This window comes from Poecilia reticulata, chromosome 15, assembly GCF_904066995.2.
Source record: "Poecilia reticulata chromosome 15, P_reticulata-male-v2, whole genome shotgun sequence".
Classification (NCBI taxonomy): Eukaryota; Metazoa; Chordata; class Actinopteri; order Cyprinodontiformes; family Poeciliidae; genus Poecilia; species Poecilia reticulata.
In genome coordinates, this window is record NC_088844.1 from 3,101,878 (window position 1) to 3,128,473 (window position 26,596).

The 26,596-nt window shown below is 37.6% G+C and overlaps 1 protein-coding gene and 1 long non-coding RNA gene across 3 annotated transcripts; one reads left to right on the plus strand and one right to left on the minus strand.

Moving 5' to 3' along the window:
* Window positions 1-991: 991 nt before the first annotated feature.
* LOC145555132 (uncharacterized) lies at window positions 992-4,329 on the minus strand. Of its 2 annotated transcripts, none has more exons than XR_014091219.1 (3): window positions 3,810-4,329; window positions 3,369-3,432; window positions 992-3,201 (listed from the first exon to the last, which is right to left on the minus strand). It is a non-coding gene; the product is annotated as an uncharacterized LOC145555132 (long non-coding RNA). The 2 variants fall into 2 exon arrangements; XR_014091220.1 differs by having other exon boundaries at window positions 3,369-3,508.
* An 11,755-nt stretch (window positions 4,330-16,084) lies between these two features.
* zc3h15 (zinc finger CCCH-type containing 15) lies at window positions 16,085-24,978 on the plus strand. Its single transcript, XM_008429054.3, is given in 12 exon segments — window positions 16,085-16,308; window positions 20,367-20,468; window positions 20,627-20,738; window positions 20,842-20,994; window positions 21,099-21,190; window positions 21,319-21,501; window positions 23,294-23,374; window positions 23,485-23,550; window positions 23,628-23,738; window positions 24,407-24,536; window positions 24,662-24,717; window positions 24,720-24,978. Coding segments are annotated over 12 exon segments (1,287 nt in total). The 5' UTR covers window positions 16,085-16,233; the 3' UTR covers window positions 24,846-24,978.
* Window positions 24,979-26,596: the final 1,618 nt, after the last annotated feature.

Sequence of the window (26,596 nt, forward strand, 5' to 3'; positions counted from 1 at the left end):
TCTGCAGGATTGGACTCTGTGCTGTAGACAGTAAACGGTGAAATTAAGCAAATCATCCAAAGGCTGCGATAAGGACAGGGAAAGGTTCATGATTTTCTGTGGTTGACCCTTTGATCACTGTTATTTTCTCCTCAGTTGGATTTATGCTAATTGGACAGGTTTAATAAAACATCATGGATTATGTAATGCTGCAAAAAATAGCTAAAGTTAAAAGCCTTCTAGTGAGCTGATTTGTGATATAGGACAAAAAGAAAATTGAGCTGGAAAATAAATTGGAAATATGAAATAGTGGTTTACAAAATGTTAGATGGAACAAAATGAACTGATGGTGAATCCATCAGGGCCTTATATATGTATATATATATATACAAAAAATGTGAAGAAACTCATGTCATGTTGTCATGAATTGTATTCCAGCTTAATTGTATTCCAGCTTACTTTTATTACCTTAACTGCATTGATAACTTATATATATATATATATATATCAATGCAGTTAAGGTAATAAAAGTAAGCTGGAATACAATTCTAGAATTTTACAGTATAATCCATGGGCTTCTCATTTTAAATATAACAACATGGCATGAGTTTCTTCACATATTTTTTGTGCTCCATCCAGATTGTGTGGATGTTTAAGGCCCTCTATGACACAAGATGGATTTCTTTTTTTTTTTGCCAATTAGATTTTGTTTTTCACCTTTTATCCATTTGGAAAAACATTTTCTTGATATGATTATGCCTCACAACTTATATGTTTCCTCTAGTTTTGTAAAGTTCTGTAGTTTCAGCTCTCTAAAGACCTTCTCACAAAACTCAAGGTGGAATTTAGACATTTTTCATCCATCTTTTTGACCAGCACAGCTATAAGCAGTAGTTGTTCAAATATAAGATATCTATAATAACAATGAATGAGGCAAAGTGAAGTAAGTAAATAAATAGATAAACAGAACAGGAACTGCTTTTATTTTAATACCAGTTGGACGGATCCTTGACAGAATGTCAGAGGTAAGTTACTTTTATTTTGTTCTGAAATGATCCAAACTGATTTAATAAAGCTTTCAGTTTTCACAGAGGTAAGGTAAGGTCATTTTATTTATACAGCTCATTTTCAGTAAAAAGGCATTTCAAAGTGCTTTACATGAATAAGAGGTAGAACAACAACAAAAAACAGAAGAAAAACAAAAAAAACAGAACAACAAAGTACTTCACAATTATAACCCAATAGGAATTTCTCTAAAGAATAAGAATAAGTAATCCACAATTTATAAACTAATAGGAGTTTCTATGGAACCTAAGTTTGTTCTAATAGGTTTTATTCCTGTTCTGGATTGAGTGAAGTATAAAACTAAATGATTCTGTTCTGGGGAACTCATTTAGTTCCCCAGAACTAAATGAGTTCCCCAGAACTTGTTAGCTCCGCAACAGTGGAGCTAACAAGTTTCACCACCACAGAGAGCGACTGCCATTTTGAATCCATCTGACATGAAGAACAACAAACCAAGAGAAGAACAGAAACAAGAGGCTACTGGTCACTAATGATGAAACAACACAAATTCAAAACATGTTAACGTTCTGTAGCTCTATCTAGTTTGCCATTTGCTGCCAAGTGACTGATGATGACGTTGGTGACAAGCTTTACCCAGAATGCACCTGGAGACAATAAGGACGATTAATTTGTAGTTTTGTGTGTCATAAAGTCAAATATAAGAGTGAAATTAAAGCCAGTCATGTGGCACAACATTTTATTCAATATTTTACACCCACTATGTCACTAAAATCAGTCAGTCTGGTAAAGTTTTTAACAACCTTGAGTCAACAATGGGGCACCCTCCTATATAAGCTATCTAAATCAACACCAGATTAAGTGTTGAGTTAAAAATTAAAGCTGGACTGGAACGCTGGTCTTTGGAACACTTTAGGGAATCTAACACTCACCAACACACATGTTGTTGAATTAACACTGTATTTTTAACATTCCACACTTGCACTGGAAATCTGACACTTCTGAATTTGCTGTGCAGTTGATTCACATCACATTAACTATGAAGCTGTTTTAAGTGTGGACTTAAGGGGACAAACTACCTTAAAATCTTTCCATCCATGATCTGAACACACTGATCCTTGCAGGGTGGTGAGGGGGGCTGGTGGTGCCCATCTCCAGCAACCATCAGATGAGAGGCGGAGTTAGGGCTGTCGCAATAAACGATAAATCAATTAATTGCACGATAAATTAAACCTATCGACCTCATTTTAATTATCGTCTTTATCGTCTCTTCCGGCCTTTTTACTTTCTGTTGATGACACTGAATGACAAAAAGGCTCAGCTCCGGTGCTCTCCACTGACCCTCCCTTCCTCATTTCCTTAGTCTAATGTCCAGCACACATTACACAAGTTGTCGGCCGACTGTCGGCCCATTTTCAAAACCTGAGAGACCACAACATAGCCGACAGAAATCCTAGGTATAACGGTTCGATCGGGTACGTCGAACATACGCCGCTGGACTTCGGGTTGCGCCGTGTCAGCAGTTTGGGTTTCCCCTCCGTAATTTTCCCTCAGAAAGCGCGGATTCTCCTCCGTGCTTTCTGATTGGCTACCTGTCACATTCAGCGTTAAGCTCACAGTCTAGGAAAACCCCTGATTTAGATCGGAGCGGCCACGACGATCTACTGTAACACACCACACACTACAGGATGATCGGTTAGATCGGCCAACTTTCCAAGATTGTAATAAGGGGTAAATGGGGGCAAAAAATGGTGTAGTATGAACTTTTGCATTAGGTAGTCAGATGTGCCCATCTTCTCTATCTAAATCTAGTGATTACTGAAGGCCAATAGTATACAGACTTCATAATCTGCTCTCTTTGGGTTGAATGCAGTATTTATTGCCACTTTGGCTTTATGTTGTTTAGTTTTTATTCAAGTACGTTTTATGTTAATCCATTTTATTTTTGTTTGTGGTTGTTTTATTTATTTAGTTTATTAGTTCCAGTGTTATGTGTTCTTTTGAAAATAAAGTGTATCTATGGCAGGAAATTGCATGCATTATTAGTCATTTCCATTAAATCAGTGTCAAAAGGTCTTGAAACAATATTATCGTTTATCGCAATAATTTTTTAGACAATTAATCGTCCAGCAAAATTTGTTATCGTGACAGGCCTAGGCAGAGTTCATCCTGGACAGGTCAAAAGTCCATCACAGGGCCCTGAAAGTCAACAACAAATAAAAAAATGAAAGATAAATGTTAGATTAACAAGAAGAGAAACATTCTTTCCAGTTACCTTTAAATCAAATCATGTTTATTAAGCACTTAGTGTTGGTAACACAGCAGTTTTTGTTGTTGAAAATGTAGCATTGATAAAACAAACTTACATCATGAAGACAATGTGAAGGTTCATCCTCAGAGCTGGTTGGTGATCTGGTGGAGTCAGAACTTCTGAGACAGAAAGTATTCAGTTTACTAACACATGATTTCTCTGGCTTCATATTTCATCTTCATTTGCTTAGTTAGACTGCAAACATATGTTGAAGATAAAATCATTGATGAACGAGTTAGAACAACAACAACCTCACAATATCAAAGTCTCTTTGTCTTATGGAGCTTAATTAAAACCAGGTTAGTTCATGAATTATTATTCATGAGTAAGTCGCAACAAACAGCCTCCATGCAGTTATAACATGAAGCTGAATGATTGCTATAGTAATAATCATAATCACAATAAAATGTATAAATTATTTAAGAAACCAACGTAAGTTATATATCTTTACTGCACTGTTTATAGTTAAATGAAGATAATTAATAAGCAAACTTACCACCAGCTAGCAACACTTAGCATCCTTCGTCCCTCCGGGCTCCTTTTGTGACACACATTTCATTTCCATCGGTTGTTGTCCCATTGTGTTGTCGTCTAACTTGGACTAGGACGTCACCGGCTTGAATTTACCAAAATTAGTAACTATTATCAAGGCCCTCTCTACTTTTAAGGGAATATTATGGAAGTAAAAATGGCGAATTTGAACAGCGTCTGTTATCTTTCCTGCGTTCAAGTTTTTCTTCTCTTTGCGGCGTTTTTTAAATAAATGAAAGAGTGCAATACCGCCACCATCTGGTCTGGAGTATGAACTGGAGCTAATGCCGTTGATTATAAGGTTTTACATCACACATCTGAACATTTATTGGGTACTTTCTTAAAAATTACATAATGATCCAGTGATTCTTGAGAATAGTGACAAAATGGGTTTTAATTTTCCCATAATTTTATGTTTGTTATTTCTCAACCTTATGTATGCAAATATGACAAATAATGTTTTGGAAATGTAAAGATGCTAAGGTACAAGCTTCCAGTTGCAATTTTTTTTTTATTACAATTTTAATCGACTTGACCTTGTCATCACCATCTGACAAAAATAAATAAAAAATAATTTTTAATGACCCTATTAGTGATATTTTTACTCATTTTACAGATACATGCTTCTCAAGAAACAAAATAAATATTATTTAAAACAAAAAACAAAAAGTCCATCTGATGGAGTTGACACTGCATGACGGAGTTGACACAGAACTGAAGGTGATGACAAACTAGTAAGTAAAATGAAAAACTTCATACATGTGAAGTAATGCAATTTATGTAAAATACATTAAAATGAATTAATTGCACATTTAAGTGAGATTTGACAACAATTTCACTGAAAGAGTCAGAAAAACTGATGGAGTTTACATCTGACAGAGTTGACAAAAAGCCAAACTACCTCAATTTATATGATGTTATTCTGAAGGAGGCCATATTGTAGCTCATCAGGTCCATGAAATCTTTACATTATACCAAAATTAAGCTTTTATTTCACAAAATTTCATCAAAGTTTTGTAAATTGTCGGTTATGGTGTTGACACATCATGGTTGTGGCAAACAACTTAGGAATAAAAAGAAGTAAAAACTAAAGAATAACATAAGCTAACCAGAGCTAACTAGCCCTCTTAGCAAAGGAAGAGAAGGGAAGTAGTCATGGGGTTATCAGAAGTTCTGGTGCCCCCCAATAATGCCTGATTTTTTTTTTTTTACATTCTTTTCATTTCTGGCGGTGTTGACAAAAACTAGGGACAAATTTCAATGGAGTTGGAAAATATATAAAAATGATTTTTAATTCAATTTATTTATACCTTTATAATTATTTATATGACTACTCATACTTAATTGTCATAATATATAATTTTAGTATTTCTTTAATTGTTTTAAACTATTATAATGTATTGAGTTCTGCTCCTGGACAAGGGCTTTTACAGGCATCATCCACCGACTACAATGTTAAAATAAAAAAATATTCAGCAGATACCTGGAAAATATACATTGTTGTGCTCACATGACCACAACAATTGTTATGTGAGCACAACACATAACCATTGTTATCTGACTATTTTTTCAAATAGTCAGATATTTGAAAAAATAATATTTTGTGTATATTTTATTCAAATGTTGTGCTTTATCCATAGGACCTGTTTTGTCCCTATTCTCAAGAATCACTGAATTATGATTTTTTTATTGTATGCAATTTTAATAAATAGTAAAAGATTATTAAGACACTTAAAAATTCATACATATTCATTCATATTTTGTTCACTTAAAGCATACTTTTATTTAATATTTTAAAAGTGTATTTTTCGAATTAAAAGTTCTAATTTCGTAATTGGTACAAGTGTATTTTTAGTATACTTCAGATATACTTATAGGTAGTACACTTAATATTTAGTATACTTAAAGTGTACTTTCACAAATTTAAGTATGTTTGAAGTATACTAAAGTGTACTTTTTTTTCACCTGGCTTAATTTTCTTTAAACTGCAATGCTAAATGAGTCAGACGTTTTAGCTGGGGTCTCCTGATTTTCTTAGGGAGGATGGAAATACATTTCACCTGCCAGCTCTAAGACAGACTGTCCATTATGTGGAAATACTAATTCTGCCAAGCTGGAACCAATTTTCGACAATTACCTCACTATTTGAGTAACTGGAAGTAAAGGGAGGGATGAACAGTGATTCAAGGAAAATGCTATGAAATCAATTTGATAGATAGATAGATAGATAGATAGATAGATAGATAGATAGATAGATAGATAGATAGATAGATAGATAGATAGATAGATTAAAAGGTTTAATTCAGAAACAGACTGGAAATATTGTGTGGCTGGAACTAAACATGTAAATTCAGTTAACCATGTGACATCTGGATGCATGGCAGATCCGTTAGGACCCAAATGAAGCCTTACAGTGATTTAGTTAGGACTAAAGGCCAATCAACATCTGTGCTAGTGATTACTTTTTTTATTCTATGTATAATATTCCTGAGCACTTCAAGGCTCATTTAATTTCAAACTCAGTACAATTTTGAATCCCATCAATTTTATCTGTACTTTCTGAAAATTGTCCCTCCCTGGGGACGCATTTCATTAGAGGGGCAGTGCAGCAAATAAAGGAACAAGTTTTCCAACTCAAGTAAACATTGTTGGCATATGAAATTTTAAGAAATAAAAAGAAACAATTAAAAAATCCATATGTAGCAATAAATTCTTTATCTCTATTTATAAATGCTACAGAAAGATGATTTATATATTGAAAAAATGTATCTAAAATATTCTTATTTTCAGAGTTGAGTTCACGAGCAAATCAACTCAGCCAGTAAGATTTATTATTTTAACTTATATTTTACGATTGAAAAACAGATCAAATTGTCTGATTTCTGAGCCCCCTCTAGCGCCCCCTGATGCCACTCACTTAGAAAAACACTGGTCTAATTCAATGTCAGAAAAAAAGGATTACGTAGGTTTTCATAAGGTAGATGCAAAAATCTGGTTTCAACTTTAGAAACCAAAATGTGTTCTCTATGTCCGTTTTATTATTGTTGTTAAAAATGTACTTAGCCATGTTTTTTTTCTGGGTATTTTTGTATGTTACTGTACCTAATGGAACAGTAATCTAAAACAGCAAGACTTCACACTATTTGACTTCATGATACAAACCTCTTCATTTTAGGCATCTAACCTGCTTGTGTTAACACAATTTATGGTCAAAGTCATAAACATATTGTTTCACCTGAACCTCATTTAAGCTCTGTCAAATTCACTCATTTTTCCAACCATTAGCCAATAAAAACACCATTTTCCATCACTGCCCTACTTCCCTCCCTAATCCCCTTTTGTTGATTCTGTGCAGCACTGTTCAATATCTGTTGTCCCCCGAGAGGAGTATAGTTTGTAAACTGAATAAACAATATAATAATGAAGTGGAATACACAATAGAAGGCATATCAGGAGTGAATTAAAATAGAAAAACACAAATATGATAAGAAAAAAAAATCCTCAATGGTTTTATGGCACACCAGTAAAAATAATCAATAAAACCTTTCAGGTGTGTCGCCACTTTTGCCAAAGACAAACATACTTGTTGGTATACAAATAAGGATTGGTATGGAAAAGATTTCCCAAATAGCTGGAATCACCATGTGGTCAATCTGGTCATGTGTCATGGTGTCTCTATCTGAAGTAAAGGAATTCAGTACAAGATAGCAGATCTGGTGGACACATGCAGGGAGGACTGGGACAAAAAAACTTGGCCTATGTATTTTTGGTCCACCATGATGGATCAGACATTATCTATGTAGATGATCTTCATAAATTCTTCTTCCAAACTGATAGTAGTGTATTGTAGGAAACTGTTTTTTTGTTGAGTTTAAGTCTAGCCTGGTGGAAACAACCCCTTGTTCTACACTTCACTTGGTTCAGAGGGTCTGGACATCCGGCTATTGAGAAGCGATTGCTTCCTGGAGGCTTGGACGGTATAAAAGTTTTCAATTTTAGCCAGTCATTTACGTTTATCCATGACGTATGCAGTATGTCGGTTTGAACCGGCAACTCACTGCTTACAGTACAACCTCATACCATTGCCACAGTTGCTGCCGCATTCCTATCAGCCCTGTTTGGTCCTCTTTAATACAACTCCAGTATGTTTGCCATGAAAGTCCGGTTTATTTGGGGAGGTATGAATGAAATTCTGGTCCACCTAAAAAATCTACTTCTCAGTTCAGTTGAAATGAACTTGTAAAGATTCGTTTGAAAACAGTTTAAGCTTATTAAACGTATCTAAAAACGAATATTTCAGATTTCCGGGCCTTTCTTCTTATTTGATTTCCTAGATTTCTGTGGCTAGCTAACACACACACACAACATTTCCATCTCTCTCCGAACATCAGCAGCAGGCTAAAGATGGTGTTTTTGGTGCGAGTCCCTCAGGATTACTGAGCAAAGCGCTCCTTTCTCTTGACTCTTCAATTCGAAAGAGACTTTCAACCATCACACGGCAAGAAAAAAATCCACCAAGAGAGGAGGAATACAACAATATCTCGACTGACACCAGTCTCCAGGGACAGGGGGTACAATGCATCCAGCAGACGAGTTTTGTTATCAGTAAAAGGATACAATTCATTCAATTCGAGGATGACGAAAAAAAATAGCACGTCACTATCACTGCTGCTGCTGGTGTTGCTCATTACCTGAATACAAAACACAAAGCTAAATAGAACAAGCGCACACCTGCTCTCTTGGGGTTGCCTGAAATGTAAGAAATCCTCATTGAAAAGTAAATGGAGGTAGAGCTGAATTTTTTATTTTTTTAAGGAGCATATGAAAGATGTGCAGAGGAGAAAAAGGACTGCAACTCAGAAAGTGTTCTGAAGTGAGAAAGATGTCCAGGAGACGATGAGATCTCAGCGGTGGGCAGAGAAAAAACCAGGGGAAGTGAAGGGTGGTCCGAGTTTTAAGCTGCAGTTGACTCTGCTTTCATCTGGAGCAGTTTTTTCCCTCGTTCTTTCTCGCTCTGTAGCAGGTAGTTACCTGGGCGTACCTGACGGGAGGCAATCTTTTCCTGGTCTTTTCTTCTGCCCCTGGTGTGTTGCAGCTCCTTGACAGGAAGGTGGAAAGGGAGGCAGCTGACAGCCGGTGACCTGCCCATCTGTCGGTGGTCCAGTCAGGGTGGACGCCATTTGTCCTTGGAAGCAGGAGGCTGAGCCAGACCAAAGATAGGGCCTTGAAAAAGCATCTATAAACTGTTGACTTTTTTTAAAATTATTATTCTTTCATTGGAACCGTGAGCTTGAAGTGCATATTTCTGCTATGTTTTTTTAGGGCTATCAACGTTAATGCATGTCAATCTGAAAATTTAAGTCGTTAATATTATATAACACAGATTAATCTACCTATTTTGACTTAAAAGCCTCTCTAGGGTTATCTATTTAAGTTTACCTATTCCAAGCAATGCATTATAGACTCGACAAGCAGGGAGTGAAGAACAGTTCTACACAACAAACACAAAAGTTGAACGTTTTTTAACTTTCTTGTGCCGTGTCTCCAGCCTGTGTATACACGTGTACATAGACGAGCTTGTCCAGGGAGGTAACAGAAAGCGGCAGGGCAACCAAGAGCTAAAAAATAAAATATATCTCATCTGTCAGTTGTTCTCTGAACAAGTTCACTACTACTTGTTTGCGTGTGTAGTGGAGTGAGTTCCCTTTAGTTTCTGTTGAGTACTGGGAGACTACATTACCTGCTTTCTCCTACAAAAAAACAACAGATAATTGCTTGCATTTTAATTGGTTGGAGACTTACCCAGGATTCCATTCTTGCAAGAACCACAGCTATGTCCATGTTCATATTTCATGCTTATAAAGTTAGGCAAAATGATCAGTCATTATTAACCACAGCGCTGGAGTGTAATTAATATGATTAAAATTTTTAATCGATTGACAGCACTATGGTAAACAAAAAAGCATGCCACACTTTTCAGATTGTATACACTAAAACATGTTGCTCAATTTTATTAGAGCCCAATAAATATATCAGTGTTTATAAATGTAAGCGCAAAAATGTGAACATGTTCAAGAAATATGAATACCGTACTTGTGCAAGCTGCCTATGGAACCAGAGCATCATTACCTCAGACAGACTCAGACAGGATCTGTTTACTGTTGTGCTTTGATAATTAGGCAGGGGATGTTTCTCACATTTGCAGGCTGCAGGTTGAAATGCATTCATTGCAGTGTGTGTGTCTGTGTGTGTGTGTGCATGCGTGTGTGTGTGTGTGTGTGTGTGTGTGTGTGTGTGTGTGTGTGTGTGTGTGTGTGTGTGTGTGTGTGTGTGTGTGTGTGTGTGTGTGTGTGTGCGTGTGTGCACACCTGACACCAGTGACCTCTGCAGGAAAAAGATCAATGCCTGTATGAATATGAAGACGTTGGTATTGGAAAAAGTGTTGCTGTGATTTATTAGGCTGCTCTCAGAGATACAATATCTTCCCAGGAAGAGAAGAGGACGGCGCGAGACGAAGACAGAAGCAGAGATAAAAGTTTGCCCGAGGCGATATCACACGCCTTTGTTGTCAAACGCCCTCAGCCGTGCAAGTTAGTGGTTACCTTGTCAATATAGGTTATGATACGCGCTCTCACTCAAGCTCTCTCCGAGTGAAAAGGCGCCACGCATGATAAACGTGTTATGAATAAATACCTCCACATCACATGAAATGAAAGTCACATCAGAGCGTGGCGGTGGAGTGAAGACACTCACGCTGCTTGGTAACACGAGGGCGATATTACTGGAGTAAATTCACTCTTCGCACTCTGGGACTCATTAAGGCGCACTTCTAGCTACGCCATTATGTGTGCACCCAAACTGAGTAAATGTTGTCCCTAACCCTCTAGAATCAAAGCTCATTAAAGCACACGAGAGCAAACGAGAAGCCCGAAAGGAGCAGGCGTGCGTGACCCATTTTGGATCTCGGCTCTGCTGTGGTTTGATAACAAACAACAACAACAACAAAAACTAACGGTGAACTGACCGCTGAAGTCCTCCAGGATGAGGCCAACATATTTCAAATGTTCCTCATCAAACTATATTAGTAACTTAAGTAAAAACCTAATTAAATCTAGCTGACGCAGTAAAACCCCTGCTGATTGGCTCACTGCCCTGCAGCTATGACACGCTTCTGGTTCCAAAAGAAAAAAAAAGAAGGGGGCTTCTACTTATTATGAGTTGAAACACAAAGGACTGCAGCCATATTGTACCATATTGTTTCCTGCTTCCTATTTCCTCAACAGTGTTTAGGCTGCGGAAAATATACTGTGGAAATGTCTTCTGTTTTTGGTTTTCTATGACATTATCTATCTATCTATCTATCTATCTATCTATCTATCTATCTATCTATCTATCTATCTATCTATCTATCTATCTATCTATCTATCTATCTATCTATATATATATATATATATATATAGATGTGTCCAATCATATATATATATATATATATATATATATATATATATATATATATATATATATATATATATATATATATATATATGATTGGACACATCACATCATAATTATTATTATTGAATTATGAAATTACTTAAAGGATTAATATTGTGTTTTTTCCAGCATATAGTGCCATTTTATTGCACAATCAAGTAACTGAATTGAGTTGTTTAAAAAATGCTATATATATTAAATGTGACTTTTAAAAAATTGGACTTCATAATTTAGCACCTTGAAATTGGGCCTCTGTCTCTAAGAAACTCCTACTTTGAATCCTGGTGCCACTACTTCCAGTGTTGCCCAGAATAAGAGAATAATTATTAAAGGGCGGATCCCTCCATGTAAAGTGGAGGCACATCACATGCATGTCCTCTCTGATTGGAGCAATCAACCAGCGACTGTAAATCTTTTTGCCAAAACTGAGGAAGTTGAATTTTGGGTGGAAAATTTTGGACTTATGAGACTCAGAAATTTCCAATGTTTTTTCTACAAAATTTCTGAGACTAATCTTAAAATTTTTTAATTTTTCCGGCAAATCTCAAACTCAGAAATGTCCTTAAATTTTGGGGGGAAATTTCTAACATTTATCTAAAAATTTCAGAGTTTTCTGTTGTAAATTTACTCAGTCTTTTTTATATATATATTTATAATGGTGATAGTATAAATAGTTTTTTAACAAAAACACGGACGCTGTCTTTACCCAATCCATTTTCAGATGTAAGATCTATAAGTCAACGGCATTAGCTCCAGTTCATACTCCAGACCAGATGGTCTATTTTTTCTTTTTTTAAACGCCATAAAAAGAAGAAAAGCCTTGACGCTAGGATAACAGACGCTATTCAAATTCGCCATTTTTACTCGCATAATGTTGCCTTAAAAGTAGAGAGGGCCTTGACAATAGTTACTAATTTTGGTAAATTCAAGCTGGTGACGTCCTAGTCCAAGTTAGACGACAACACAAAGGGACAACAACTGATGGAAATGAAATGTGTGTCACAAAAGGAGCCCGGAGGGACGAAGGATGCTAAGTGTTGCTAGCTGGTGGTAAATTTGCTTATTAATTATCTTCGTTCAATTATATACAGTGCATTAAATATATAAACAAACTTACGTTGGTTTCATAAGTAATAAAATTATTTTTTTCATTTTTGTTCATTGTTATCTCTAACAATATTAATTTCTATTTTAAATTATTAAACTGTTGGATTGTTTTTGCTTTTTTGTCAATATTGCAGGCTAATGTTGGTCACCAAGCTTTGCAGTCAACATCCAGTCAGAGAATGGTAGGTTTATTTGTTGGCATTGAATTACATTACTAACACATGCACCAATGCGCAGCAATTAAGCTTAAAACATTTGCTCTAATATAATGTCACTCAAATAATTTATATATATTGTTGAAATACAAAATGTAACATGTTGTTTTTTTGGTTCGTTGCCAGAAAGTCTAACATAATCAGTATTGATGAAAATGTTTTTGTTCTGTTCTGCAGATGCTGCTCTACTGGAATATCCCAATTCTAGTTTCGGAGGTGTGCATAGCTATCTGTCGCAAATGTAACAACGAACACTTCATTGAAAAAAATATAGAAATGAGATGTTCACATTAAATTGTGCTTTTATTTTAACTGTTTTTGAATTTTAAAAGTTTTTTATTTTTGTACTTTAAAGTAATACGTTTGTTTTTTAGTCGCACTCAAATGTTCATGTTGATTGTGTTCACAAGTTGTAAGTAAAATTGGACAATTTTAAATTGTTGGTAATAAAACAAAATATTTGAATTACCTTGAACATCTTGTGTAATTAATCTTTCCATGCAATTGTAGTGTAGTTATGCATGTAATGTACAAAATAGGAAAGTAGGAATAAAGAAGACTTTTATGAGTAATTAAAATTGTACTTTATTAGCAATAGCAATAAATCAAAAATAAAAATTAAGTGTAATTTAAATACATTACTAATATATTAGTAGTATATTTAAAATATATTTGAAGTATATTTTAATATAATTCTATGACAGAATTAGTACACTCAATAATACTGTATACTAAGCACAAAAAAGTTGTTCCAAAATAGCACAGTTTAAGTACATTAATTGAAATATGTTAAAATTTAATATACTAAAGTATACTTTTTTTTACTAGGGCAGGGTCCCAGAGTCTGGAGGAATGGTGGAGAAAAGAACCCAAGTTGCTTTAAATCCAGTGGAATATTTCCAGTCAGTAATTGGTCATTCATTCAAAAAGAGCCCTGAGAAAGTACTGAATGCATGTACTTTACTACAGCATATAATAAAGTCCCACAGCTGCTCTTCCTCTATGCTCTCCATAAAGCATATGTGTTCTTTTGTTGGTTGTATGATATATTCTAATTGTTTAAGAAATTTGTTTTGGGTTTGCTATAAGCCACAATCAGCAGCATTAATAGAAATAAAGACTTGAAATATGTCACAATGTGTGTAATGGATTTATCTAATACAGGTCCTTCTAAAAAAAATTGGCATATTGTGATAAAGTTCATTATTTTCCATAATGTAATGATAAAAATATTTTAAATTCATTGCACACTAACTGAAATTTTTCAGATCTTTTATTGTTTTAATACTGTGATTTTGGCATACAGCTCATGAAAACCCAAAATCCCTGTCTCAAAAAATTTGCATATTTCATCCGATCAATAAAAGAAAAGTTTTTTAATACCAAAAATGTCAACCTTCAAATAATTATGTTCAGTTATGGACTCAATACTTGGTCAGGAATCCTTTTGCAGCCTTCAATGTGGCATGGAGGCCATCAGCCTGTGGCTCTGCTGAGGTGTCATGGAACCCAGGATGCTTCGATAGCCTTAAGCTCATCCAGAGTTTTGGGTCTTGGTCTCTCAACTTTCTCTTCACAATATCCTACAGATTCTCTATGGGGTTCAGGTCAGGAGAGGTGGCAGGCCAACTGAGCACAGTAGCACCATGGTCAGTAAACCAGTGGTTTTGGCACTGTGAGCAGGTGGTGCTGAAAAATGAAATCTTCATCTCCATAAAGCTTTTCAGCAGATGGAAACATGAAGTGCTCCAAAACCTCTGTGGGTACTTTACACTGGACTTCTGGCATTTTGGCATTTCCTTCTCCCCAGTCTTCCTCCAGATTCTGGCACCTTGATTTCCAAATGACATGCAAAATTTGTTTTCATCCAAAAAAAGTACTTTGGACCAAACAGTCCAGTGCTGCTTCTCTGTGGCCCAGGTCAGGCGCTTCTGCCGCCGTTTATGGTTCAAAAGTGGTTTGACCTGGGGAATGAGGGACCTGTAGCCCATGTCCTGCACACGCCTGTGCACGGTGGCTCTGGATGTTTCTACTCCAGACTCAGTCCACTGCTTCCCCCAAGGTCTGGAATCGGTCCTTCTCCACCATCTTCCTCAGGGTCCGGTCACCTCTTCTCGTTGTGCAGCGTTTTCTGCCACACTTTTTCCTTCCCACTGAGGTGCCTTGATACAGCACTCTGGGAACAGCCTATTGGTTCAGAAATGTCTTTCTGTGTCTCACCCTCTTGCTTTAGGGCGTCAATGATGGCCTTCTGGACAGCAGTCAGGTCAGCAGTCTGACCCATGATTGTGGTTTTGAGTAATGAACCAGGCTGGGAGTTTTTAAAAGCCTCAGGAATCTTTTGCAGGTGTTCAGAGTTACTTCGTTGATTCAGATGATGAGGTTAACTGCTTGTTCAGAGAACCTTTTCATGATATGCTAATTTTTTTAGACAGATTTTGGGTTTTCATGGGCTGCATGCCAACATCATCAGTATTAAAACAATAAAAGACCTGAAATATTTCAGTTGGTGTGCAACGAATCTAAAATATATGACAGTTTAATTTTTATCATTACATTATGGAAAATAATTAACTATCACAGTATGCTCATTTTTTGAGAAGGACCTGTATATGAGTTTCCCATTTTGAATTAAAATCCTGACAATCAGTTTTTGATGATACTCTAAGCTATTGGAGTGATCACATATAACAGTAACATAATAATTTTTTTTGTTAATCTTCTGAATATCCATATAACTGTGGTTTGTGCAGTCTTTGCCTCAGGCAACTCAAGACTAGATTTGTCTCCCTTATTTGGACGTATCAAGCATTAATCTACTAAGTCAAAGCAAAAACAATTAAATTCAGGGAAAACTGAGGATTATTGGTGAACATAAAATCTAGTGCAGCAGAAATACAATTTTTTCCGGTATCGGGCTGAGTTAGAAGAAATTAGGTTACTTGATTTTCACCATTTGAATTGATCCATCTTGATAGTTTCCTTTTAAAATCACCAAACAGATGTTGTAATACTGACCCCTAGTGGTCAAATGGTAAAAATGCAATGAAGTCTGTGAGCTTCACTAAGCTGCAGTTTCCAGAGACATTAAATACCGTCTAGATAGAACATATATTCACTTGAGTTCTAAATGGAACATTAGGCTCAGCAGATTGAGAATGAAGCTGGTATTCAAAGAAGAAGTCTCACTCTAATTAAAGATGTGTGTGTGTGTGTGTGTGTGTGTGTGTGTGTGTGTGTGTGTGTGTGTGTGTGTGTGTGTGTGTATAAAGGTCAGGTACATTTTGGGATGAAACAAAATTATCCCAAAATTTGGGGGGTTTGTGCGAAAAGTTGTGTTTATAATTGATGTACATAGGTATATTCCTCTTTTACTCCTGCTTACTGCATTACCCGTCATGCCTCTCTGGCTGGGTGATGACGTCACCAGACAGCAACATCTCACATGTGGCCTTGAAGGCGCCGCCGTTGCTTTCCTGTTGCTAGCATTAACTGGTTTATGTGCATTTCCAACCGAAATACCCGACTCAAAACAGCCACACGAGTTCATAGAATAGCGTTTCCTAAACCAACATGCCACCGAAGAAGCCTGCTCCGGCTACGGGAAATAAAAAAACTCAAGAGAAGAAAAAGGAAAAGATCATTGAGGTAAATATAGCACGAGTTAGCATGTCGGTGTTTGCTGTTAGCTCGATGGCTAACGGAAGCTATAATAAGTTAGTATTAAAGTTGTTTCGCTCTGCATAGTCAATTCTATGTTCATTTGGCTTTACTGCCTCTTTTTTAGTCAAGAAAGGAGTTGACTGACTGTTACTGTTAATATACGATGCTGTCATAATTCACATTTATACACGAAGCTCGTATTGAAGCGGTCAGTGGCTGCTTTAAGGGCCCAAACTGGTCCAGCGAAGATTTAGCAGTATATTTAAGATAATGCTCACATATTGTGGATTGTGTTGATAGTCTGTGTATTGTTTTTCTGGGGGGGGGTTTACACATAAAGTAAAGGACAACTTGGGAGTTTTGTATAAATGGTCTCCTAAAAATGTCCAAAATAGAAATAAAGTTGAGCAGAGCGCCTGACATATTAGGCTATTAATGCATTTTATCTGTAAAGATTATTTTCATCTTAGATGTCAGTCTTTAAATGGGTGATGAACAATAATTCATCCATTATGACTCAGGAACTCCTTTAGGCTGATGAGCTTTTATTTTTCAAGCCTAATCTAATACTAATACTACCACTTGGAAAAATCTGCAGTGTATCAAATACACATCTTTCCTGCTGTATGTTGATATCAGGTATTGAGGAAACTTGGAGACCAACGGTGCTTTATAAGAAAATAGCAAATAGATGGATTTTTTTTAGTCCTAAATATTTAATTTGATGGAGAATCTAGACCAGGGGATTAGAAGAACAAAAGAAAGCCTTACATGTTGCTGCTTTTAAATACGAGTCAAATTTCAAATAAAATTTTATTTGTATAGCGCATCTCAAAGTGCTTTAAGTCATAAAACACAAAAAAAACAAAGTTGTAGAACACAGTCAACAACTTAAACATTACATTTTGCCATCATTACACATCAGATTGTTGATTAATGTTTCATGATTATGTTTCAAAAGTAACTCTAACCAGGTGAGTTGTAGTCTTGATTTAAAGGCGCTCACTGTCTCAGCTGTTTTGCAGTTTTCTGGAAGTTTGTTCCAGATTTGTTGTGCATAGAAGCTGAATGCTGCTTCTCCATGTCTGGTTCTGGTTCTAGATGCAGAGCAGAACCAGGAGACCTGAGAGGTCTGGAAGGTTGATACAACAGCAGATCTTTAATGTATTGTGATGCTAAACTCTCAGTGATTTATAAACTGACATCAGTATTTTAAAGTCTATTCTCTGAGCTGCAGGGAGCCATCAGAAGGAGTTTAGAACTGTGTGATGTGCTCTATGTTCCTGGTTTTAGTCAGAATTCCAGCAGCAGCGTTCTGGATCAACTCCAGCTGTCTGAGTGATTTTTAAAAAATTTTATGCCAACCTGTGAAGACACTTGCAGTAATCAGTGTGAATAAAGATAAACGCATGGATGAGTTTTTCTGATGCTGAGACTTTAGCAAGATGAGGTTAAAAGACACATCAAACACATCCTGCATTGCTAAACACACATATGAAAACAAAGAAAATGCATCTCGCACTTCATTCCTGCTGTTTGCTTTTTCAAAAACATTACAAACCATCAATCTCAATGTGTATTGTTAAGCAGCTAATAGATAAAATGGCCACGTATCACTACAAAATATTAACAGCATTTAATAAAGAAGCCATGTTAAGATGCAGCACCTCGTTTTCAAATGTCTCTTGTCTACATGCATAGTGAAATATGTGCAATATATTCCACCAAAAACAGAATTATGCTATTTCTTTAGATGTATTTATTGTATTATCACTTAACGTGATACATTTCTTATAAGAATTTTACTTTATTGGTTTCATAAGTTCCAATTAATGATGTTTAAAACCCCCTTGTTGTTGGTGTTGATATTTTCTCCACTGTTTGTTTTATGAATCTATCAATGGATAACAATACATTTGAAAATAGTTACTGTGTGCAGTTTGGTAATACAAATCATAATTCTTTATGTGACTGGTGTCCTATAGAGACACGTTACAATTAGTGTTTTTTTTAAAAGCATTTGTGTCTGAAGCTGTAATTGCTGACTCACAGTTACCTAAAGGTGATAAAACATAATAAATAGTTGTTTTTGTTTTGTTCGGGATCACCCGATGTTGTTTTTTTAAACATGGTTGTGTTTTATAGAGTTGTGCCTCTAACTTGTTGTGCTTTAACTTATTTAAAGCTAATAAATAACTTCACTTATTCAGAGGTTGGAAACGCTTCACTGTTTTATGTTAACTGTTTTTCAACAGAGCGGCAATTTAATTAAAACCAAAAAACTCGTGTGACTCAATGGAAAATGTTTTGACCGGCTGCCTCTAGATTATTATTACACTGAAACCAAAGCTGTGATTAGTTTTTGATGGAGCCACACTATCGGTCACCATGTAAATATTACTTTCCTTCCTCCAGTTGTTGTCCTTTATTTAGAAAATAAATTTAAACACAAAAGCAAAATTATGTTGTTTTTTTTTTTGTTTGTCTTCTAATGTCCCATCTGGAAGTGTAACAATAAGAATGATCAGAGAGCCAGAAAGAAGCCCAAGAGATTTGCTTTCACAAGTAGAGTGTTACAGCTTTCACTATAATTCTCTCTATATATATTTTTTAAAAATTCCCTTCTCACCTCCAGTATCTTGGCTGTTCCTAGAACTGCACATTTCTGGACTGAGATGTCTGATGTTGTTCCTGTTGTAGCCACTGCTCCAGTTTGGGGGTGACTGCCCCGAGGGCCCCGATGACCACAGGCACCACTGTGGTCTTCACCTTCCAGGTCTTTTCCAGTTCCTCCCTGAGGCCCTGGTATTTCTCCAATTTCTCCTTTTTCCTTATGTTGTAATCACTTGGTATTGCTACATCCACCGCAACGGCTTTCCTCTGTTGTTTATGCACCACCACAATGTCCGGTTGGTTCGCCATCACCATCTTGTCTGTCTGGATCTGGAAGTCCCACAGGATCTTAGCTCGGTCATTCTCCACCACCTTTGGTCCTCACTTTGATCTCAGGGCTTCCAGTCCATATTCTGCACAGATGTTCCTGTACACTATGCCCGCCACTTGGTTATGTCGTTCCATGTACGCTTTCCCTGCCAGCATCTTGCACCCTGCTGTTATGTGCTGGACTGTCTCAGGGGCCTCCTTGCACAACCTACACCTTGGGTCTTGTCTGGTGTGGTAGATCTGAGCCTCTGTTGCTCTGGTGTTTAGGGCCTGTTCCTGGGCGGCCAGGATGAGAGCCTCTGTGCTGTCCTTGAGTCCAGCTTTCTCCAGCCATTGGTAGGTTTTCCTGACATGAGCCACTTCAGTTATTTGTCGGTGGTACATCCCATGTAGGGGCTTGTCCTCCCATGATGGTACCTCCAGCACCTCGTCCTCTGTTCCCCATTGCCTGAGACATTCGCTGAGCACATCGTCCGTTGAGGCTTTGTCCTTGATGTATTTATGGATCTTGGATGTTTCATCCTGGACAGTGGCTCTCACACTCACTAGTCCTCTGCCTCCTTCCTTACGGCTCGTGTACAGTCTCAGGGTGCTGGATTTGGGGTGGAACCCTCCATGCATGGTTAGTAGCTTCTGAGTCTTAACATCTGTGGTCTTTATCTCCTCCATTGGCCATCTAATTATTCTGGCAGGGTATCTGATTACAGGTAAGGCATAGCTGTTTATTGCACAGATCTTGTTCTTGCCATTGAGCTGGCTTCTCAGGACTTGCCTTATTCGTTGGAGGTATTTGGCTGTGGCTCCTTTCCTTGTGACCTCATGGAGGTTGCCATTTGCTTGTGGTATTCCCAGGTACTTGTAGCTCTATGTCTGCTATTGTTCCTTCTGGGAGTGAGACCCCTTCTGTGTGGACGACCTTCCCTCTCTTTGTAACCATCCGACCACACTTCTCTAGTCCAAATGACATCCCAATGTCAGTGCTGTAGATCCTGGTGGTGTGGATAAATTTATTTATTTATTTTTTATTTTTTTCTAAAGCTTTTATCAGGATTTAGTTGACGTGTTTTTTTGTTGATCTTGATGATGTTGATCTTTTTCAGGACAAGACTTTTGGCTTGAAGAACAAGAAAGGTGCCAAGCAGCAGAAGTACATTAAGAATGTCACACAGCAGGTCAAATATGGACAGCAGAGCGCCAGACAGGTCAGCACACTTTATCTGTTTAATGCTCAAATGATCTGTGTTTCTCTAATAATCCAGTTGTCTATTCTGCAGCGATTTTACCTGAAGTCTAGACCAAGCCTCTGCTAAAGATAGCTAATCTAATCCAAACTTTATGGTATCGTTATTCCTGTGTTCAGATTGCCCAGGCAGAGGCAGATAAGACCGGTAAGAAGACTGATAAGAAGAAAGAGCTCGACGAACTCAATGAGCTGTTCAAGCCTGTAGTTACTGCCCAGAAAGTCAGTAAAGGTAAAACGCAGTCAGCCAGATCAACTCCGTTTATGACCTTAATCTGGTCTAAACTGGTCATCGTTTGCCCAACTAACTGTTTTCTTGTTTGAATTGTGTTCAGGTGTCGATCCAAAGTCAGTGCTGTGTGCGTTCTTTAAGCAGGGCCAATGTACTAAAGGTGACAAGTGTAAGTTCAGCCATGACTTGTCCATGGAGAGGAAGTGTGAGAAGAGAAGCGTCTATGTGGACGAAAGAGATGAAGACCTGGAGAAAGGTTGGTGGATGTGCTGTTCAGCTAGACAGCTTCACAGCTGCTTCCTGAGTTAGAAATGGGAATTTCTTTCATATCTGTAATTTTCTGCTTCCTGTTTCATTCAGACACTATGGAGAACTGGGATGAGAAGAAGTTGGAGGAGGTGGTCAACAAAAAACACGGAGAAGCAGAGAAGAAGAAAGCCAAAACACAAATAGTAAGTGTATTTTTTTTTATTTTATTTTTTTGTCAAACTGAGTTCAAAAATATTGGTGAAACAGTCCCACTTCACCTACCAGTCCCCAAACACTCTGTCATTTCTCCTGTTTGTTTGCTTTTTTGCAGGTGTGTAAGTACTTCTTGGAAGCCATAGAAAATAACAAGTACGGCTGGTTCTGGGTTTGTCCAGCAGGGGGCGACAACTGTATGTACAGGCATGCCCTACCACCTGGTTTTGTACTAAAGAAAGACAAAAAGAAGGAGGAAAAAGAAGAGGAGATCTCATTGGAGGAGCTGATAGAGAGTGAGGTGAGACGGATGGCTCATAAACAAAGATGGTCAAAAACTAGAGATGCACTCATATGATATTAATCTGTATCAGTCACAATATTGAGAAAAATTCTAGATCAGATATTAATGACAATGTGCCTGACCCATAATGGCAGATCTATTCAATCTATTTCTATGTGTCATTCTCAGAGACATCATGATTTATTTTTTATCATTATATTGAGAATTCCTAATTGTTTATTTCAGAACAACTTGAAATGTTTGTTGCTGTTTATTTTTACATCTTTGACCAAGCTAGCCAACCTGTTTTCATCAGTTGCAGGTTCTTTATTTTACATTGGCTATTCTAGTCCCATTTGCTCTGACTGAACAAATTAAACTTGTTTTTACATGTTTGACCAAGTTTCTGAAGGTGTTGATAAATTTATTTGTGCAGAGTTAATTCAGTACATTTACATCCGTGTTTACAAGAAATGCATGTAGGGATGCACTGATTTGAAAATTTGGGCTAATATCAATATCTGATATTGATATTGCTTTTATTTACCAATATTATGTTATTTCACTACAGTTTCAATACTTCTGGCGGGCAAAAACGACCAGAAACAAGATAAAAATAAATGTTGGTTGCTCATGTCGGCTCAGTTTTGTTTATCAGACAGATACCGACCATTGTGATACAGCAGGGGTCTCAAACTCAATTTACCCGGGGGCCGCTGGACGCAGAGCCTGGGCCGCATAAAGGATTCCACAAAAAAACATTTTAAAAATATCCTCAAATGTCATCAACATTTAATTATTTCTCCAATACATGAACTGCAGGCTTTGACTTTGACAAAGACATGATGAGGGTGTGACAAAATTTAGGGTGCGTTCACACTGCAGCCTGAAGTGACCCAATTCCGATTTTTTGTCAAATCGGATTTTTTTCACCGGGCCGTTCACACAGCCACACATATGCGACCTGTATGTGTTCTGCAGTCTGAACGGGCGAATGACCTGAAAGTGTCCCGCATGCGCAGTAGAGGGCGCAATAGCGTCAGCGTTCTCAGTGTTCTGCCAACCGCCATAAAAAGAAGAAGTGCTCAGTGTTTGCGGAAGTAAACATGGAGGCTAACGGTGGAGCTTAGCTTACATATTTGAAGTTGTTGTCCAACCGGAGCAGCATATTAACAACTTAATCCTCATTATAGTCCATCATGTTTTTCTTTCCACTTGTGTGTATCGGGAAGCAGAATTACTGATGACGAGCAGCCCAGTAGCCGTCGCCTTTCTCTGCGTTTGATCGTGGCATTTGTTAATGGTAGAAAGTACCGGAATGGCGACTGCAGGAAAGGGAAACTGGTACCGGACTGGTCCATCATCAGGCCACACTATTGTTAGAAACGTAGTGTGCATGAAGTCGATGTAGCACCGAATGTCAGCCATGATGAGGAACGGCGGGCGGGATTTCCTTCAGAGGTCCACTCACACTGTGGGCCACAATAATATTATACTTTCATATCACGGTGGGGGCCACGAGACATCGTCCTGCGGCCGCGAGAATGAGACCTCTGTGATATATTGTGCTTCTCTAGTTTCAACTCAATTCAGCGCTGTTGTTCTGTATCACATGGGTATCGGCCAATACTAAACCTCTGATGTCTGCATCAGAAGTGAAAATGGATCGGTACATCTCTAGCTAAAAGTTTTCTCTGAGTCAAACGTTTGGCCGTATCGTGTATAGACAGTCATGACACGCCGACATGACTCTCAGCATGTCACACTTTGGGTTCCCTGGTTCTGTTCTGACGTGTGTCTCCATGCGTAGCGGGCCGCTCTGGGTGTAAACGTAACTCGGATCACACTGGAGACCTTCCTGGCCTGGAAGAAGAGGAAAAGGCAGGAGAAGGTTGGAGTTCTTTTCACCATTGGTGTCGATTTTGTTCCTGTCCTGCTTACTGCTATAGAAGTAAGCTGCTCTTCGGCTCTGATTGGTCCAGGTTCTGCTTTTGGTTGCAGGTGGATAAAGCCAGGGAGGAGCTGGAGAAAAAAAAGGCGGACTTTAAGGCTGGCAAGTCGCTCATTGTGAGTAAATGTTTATTTCTGAAGGGACTATGTTTCTACCGTGACCTGCAGCTTTCAACCCGGTGGTGTCTGTCCAGGTGAGCGGCCGTGAGGTGTTTGAATTCCGGCCAGAGCTGGTCGACGATGATGACGACGAAGCTGATGATACTCAGTACGTCGACGAAACGAATGAAGAGGATGAGGAAGAGGTAAATGGATAAAAAGGATCATGGTATTGGTTTTTATTTCTATTTATTTGAGATAAAAACTTCATCTGAAGTCTGTTTTCCAGCTTCATCTTGAACTGAAGATTTTGTAAATATGGAAACGTTTAACTATTTGAGTTAAAACCATATAAGCAGATATTGTGGAAATGGTTGTTAATATTAGAATAAACTCTTCAGTCTTTCAAATGCGATTATAAACTTGAAAGCTTGGTTAATGATCTAATTCTGCAGTACTGATTTGTGTCAGCAGGTGGCAGTTATACTTGCATTTATCTAAAGAAAGGGTCATTTACATTAAAGTACTATCCATACTAGTTTATTAGTACCAAATGTCCTTTACCTCTTTTTTTCAACTAGACATGGGATCAGTCAACTTATTTACCTCCGCATTAATTAAAACTACAAATGGAGATTAATAGCATGTAGTTTGATGCACTTTTGAGTTTTATTAAAATCTGCCAAAGGTTAAAGATATTCTGTGGTGCATAAATGAGGATCATTTAGTTTTATTTTCTGTTGGATTTAAAACTTAACTGAAAGAATCTGCAGCCTGCTTTTCTCTTACGGTAAAAAATAGACTACATAAAACAAACATGTTTATCCCGTTGTGTTGTTATAATATGAAGTCTCTGAACTTCCTTTTCTTTCAGACTGATCTTACAGATTTTCAGGACATAGACTTATCCCGTTTCGTTCCACAAGAGGTCGACCATACGGGTATTACAGTAGCATCTACGGACCGATTCAGCTCCAGGAATGAAGCGGCAACAGGAGACAACGGTGAGGAAGAGGATAAACCAGCTAATGTCCACTTTGACCTAAATCCATCCAACTCTCGACTGTTTTCCTACTTTGTTTCACAGTGAACATGTTTAGATTTTTGTCTGACCTTCTTCTACTTTCAGAGGATCAACTAAACTCAGCCTGCGGCGGCGCCGAGGCAAATGGGCTTTCAGGAGCGGAGGGGGGAGGGGAGGATGGAGGGGGGGGGACGAAGAGGAGGACGTCCCCGTGGACGAAAATCTGTTCACAGGAGAAGATCTGGAGGAGCTGGATGAAGAACTGAACACGCTGGGGCTGGAGGACTGAGGAAGAGGAGGACTAAGTGACTAAAGGGAACGACAGATGGATGCATGGAGCTAAACATCAAAGAGACCAGACGTTTGAATGATTTTACCTTTCAGAGACTCCAGTAATAAAGCCTGATTATCTCATGACATCACTTCCTGTCTCTGCGCCCTGTGTTTTCAGCGCCGACTGTCAAACCTGCATCATTCTGCAGATCTTCACAACTGGGCGATAATCTGGGCCTACATCCTTCTTTTGTGATTCGTTCAGTAATATATTTAATAATCCAAGGCATAAATCTGAAATGAAGTGTCATTTCCTTTTATGCCAGAGTTCCAGAGTAAAGAGGCACTTTTTGTCTCAACAAATCCATAATTTAATTAAACTGATTTAAAACTTCAACCTGGTGACAGACCAGTTTTCATTTAAATCCAGCTTTCTTCATGAGCATCACTCAGAGACCAGATTCATACACATTCCCAGCTCCATACTGTAAATAATCTGAGATGCTTCCTTATGAAATAAAAGTCTACATTCAATGTTTGTCTTTTCTTCTACTTTAACTCACCTTTTATCTGGTGTTTCACGCCTGATTTGTTAAAGAAATTTGATTGGTGCGATCTAACAAGCACACAGTACCACAGGTTCTCCACTGTACTTTACAGTGGTCATAAGGTGCTTTTATTTCTGATACTTGGAACAAAAGAATGGAAACAGATTTCCACAGCAGTGAGATTTGAAAAGTTCATTTATTTCAGCAACAACTGACAGATCAAATACACACAAACTGATCCTTTCAAAGCTTTATTTCTGATTAGAAAACATTTGATTCCTTCAAAGATTAGAGTATTACAGCAGAACAAATTCATTTAATACAGATATAAGGGTTTAATGAAAAATGTAAATACTTAAAGGTTGCTATTTTCTAATTTACTAAGATCTATATTTTGATTGGTATGGCTTGACCTGGTGGGTATTAAATGTATAACAATAATGAAAACCTCGACATTGAACACAAGTGTACATAAGCCTGTCAATAAGCAGGAATCTCCTTAGGATGGATTTAACTGACCCAAACATGGGAGAATGTTGGGACAGATAAACCTTTGATTATTTCTGGGCTCTTCTAGTCATGGTGCGTCTTCCTTCACCTTTAAAGACTTGAGTTTTACACACAAAATATATGAATCATATTCACACCAAGACCACTTATGTACTGCAACACCTGAAATCTATTATTGGTTAACTTTGAAGCAAGATTTATTCATGGGAAATTAGTTTTATGTTGGAGTGAATCATTGCAGTTTTCCGGCTGATCACCAATTTTTTTAAAATCTGATTCAGATTTTTGACGGTACCAATTTTTTTGTCTGAAAAGTCACAAAGTTGGCAGCAGTGGTGGGCGGCTGCATCAGGTAACCCTCTAACTGCAAAACAAAGGGGGGCAGTTACTGATTTTTAGACTTTTGCTGCAGTGAATCAGATCAGTTTTTCATGTATCCACCAATCACTAATCTACCAAAACATTGGACATCGGGCAAAATTGGAAATACCTAAAAATGTGCTCTTATGGGAGTTGATGGGATTCAACTGGTCTTGAGGGTAAAAGTTAATTATATGCATATCTGCTATTCTATATACTGGGGATGCACAATATATATTGGCATCAGCCAGTCTGCCTTTTTTTTCTTTTTTTTACTAGGATCGTAAAACTGCACTAAAATTAGTCAAATTAGAGTTCAAGGTTTCCCCCAGTGTATTATAGGCCTGGC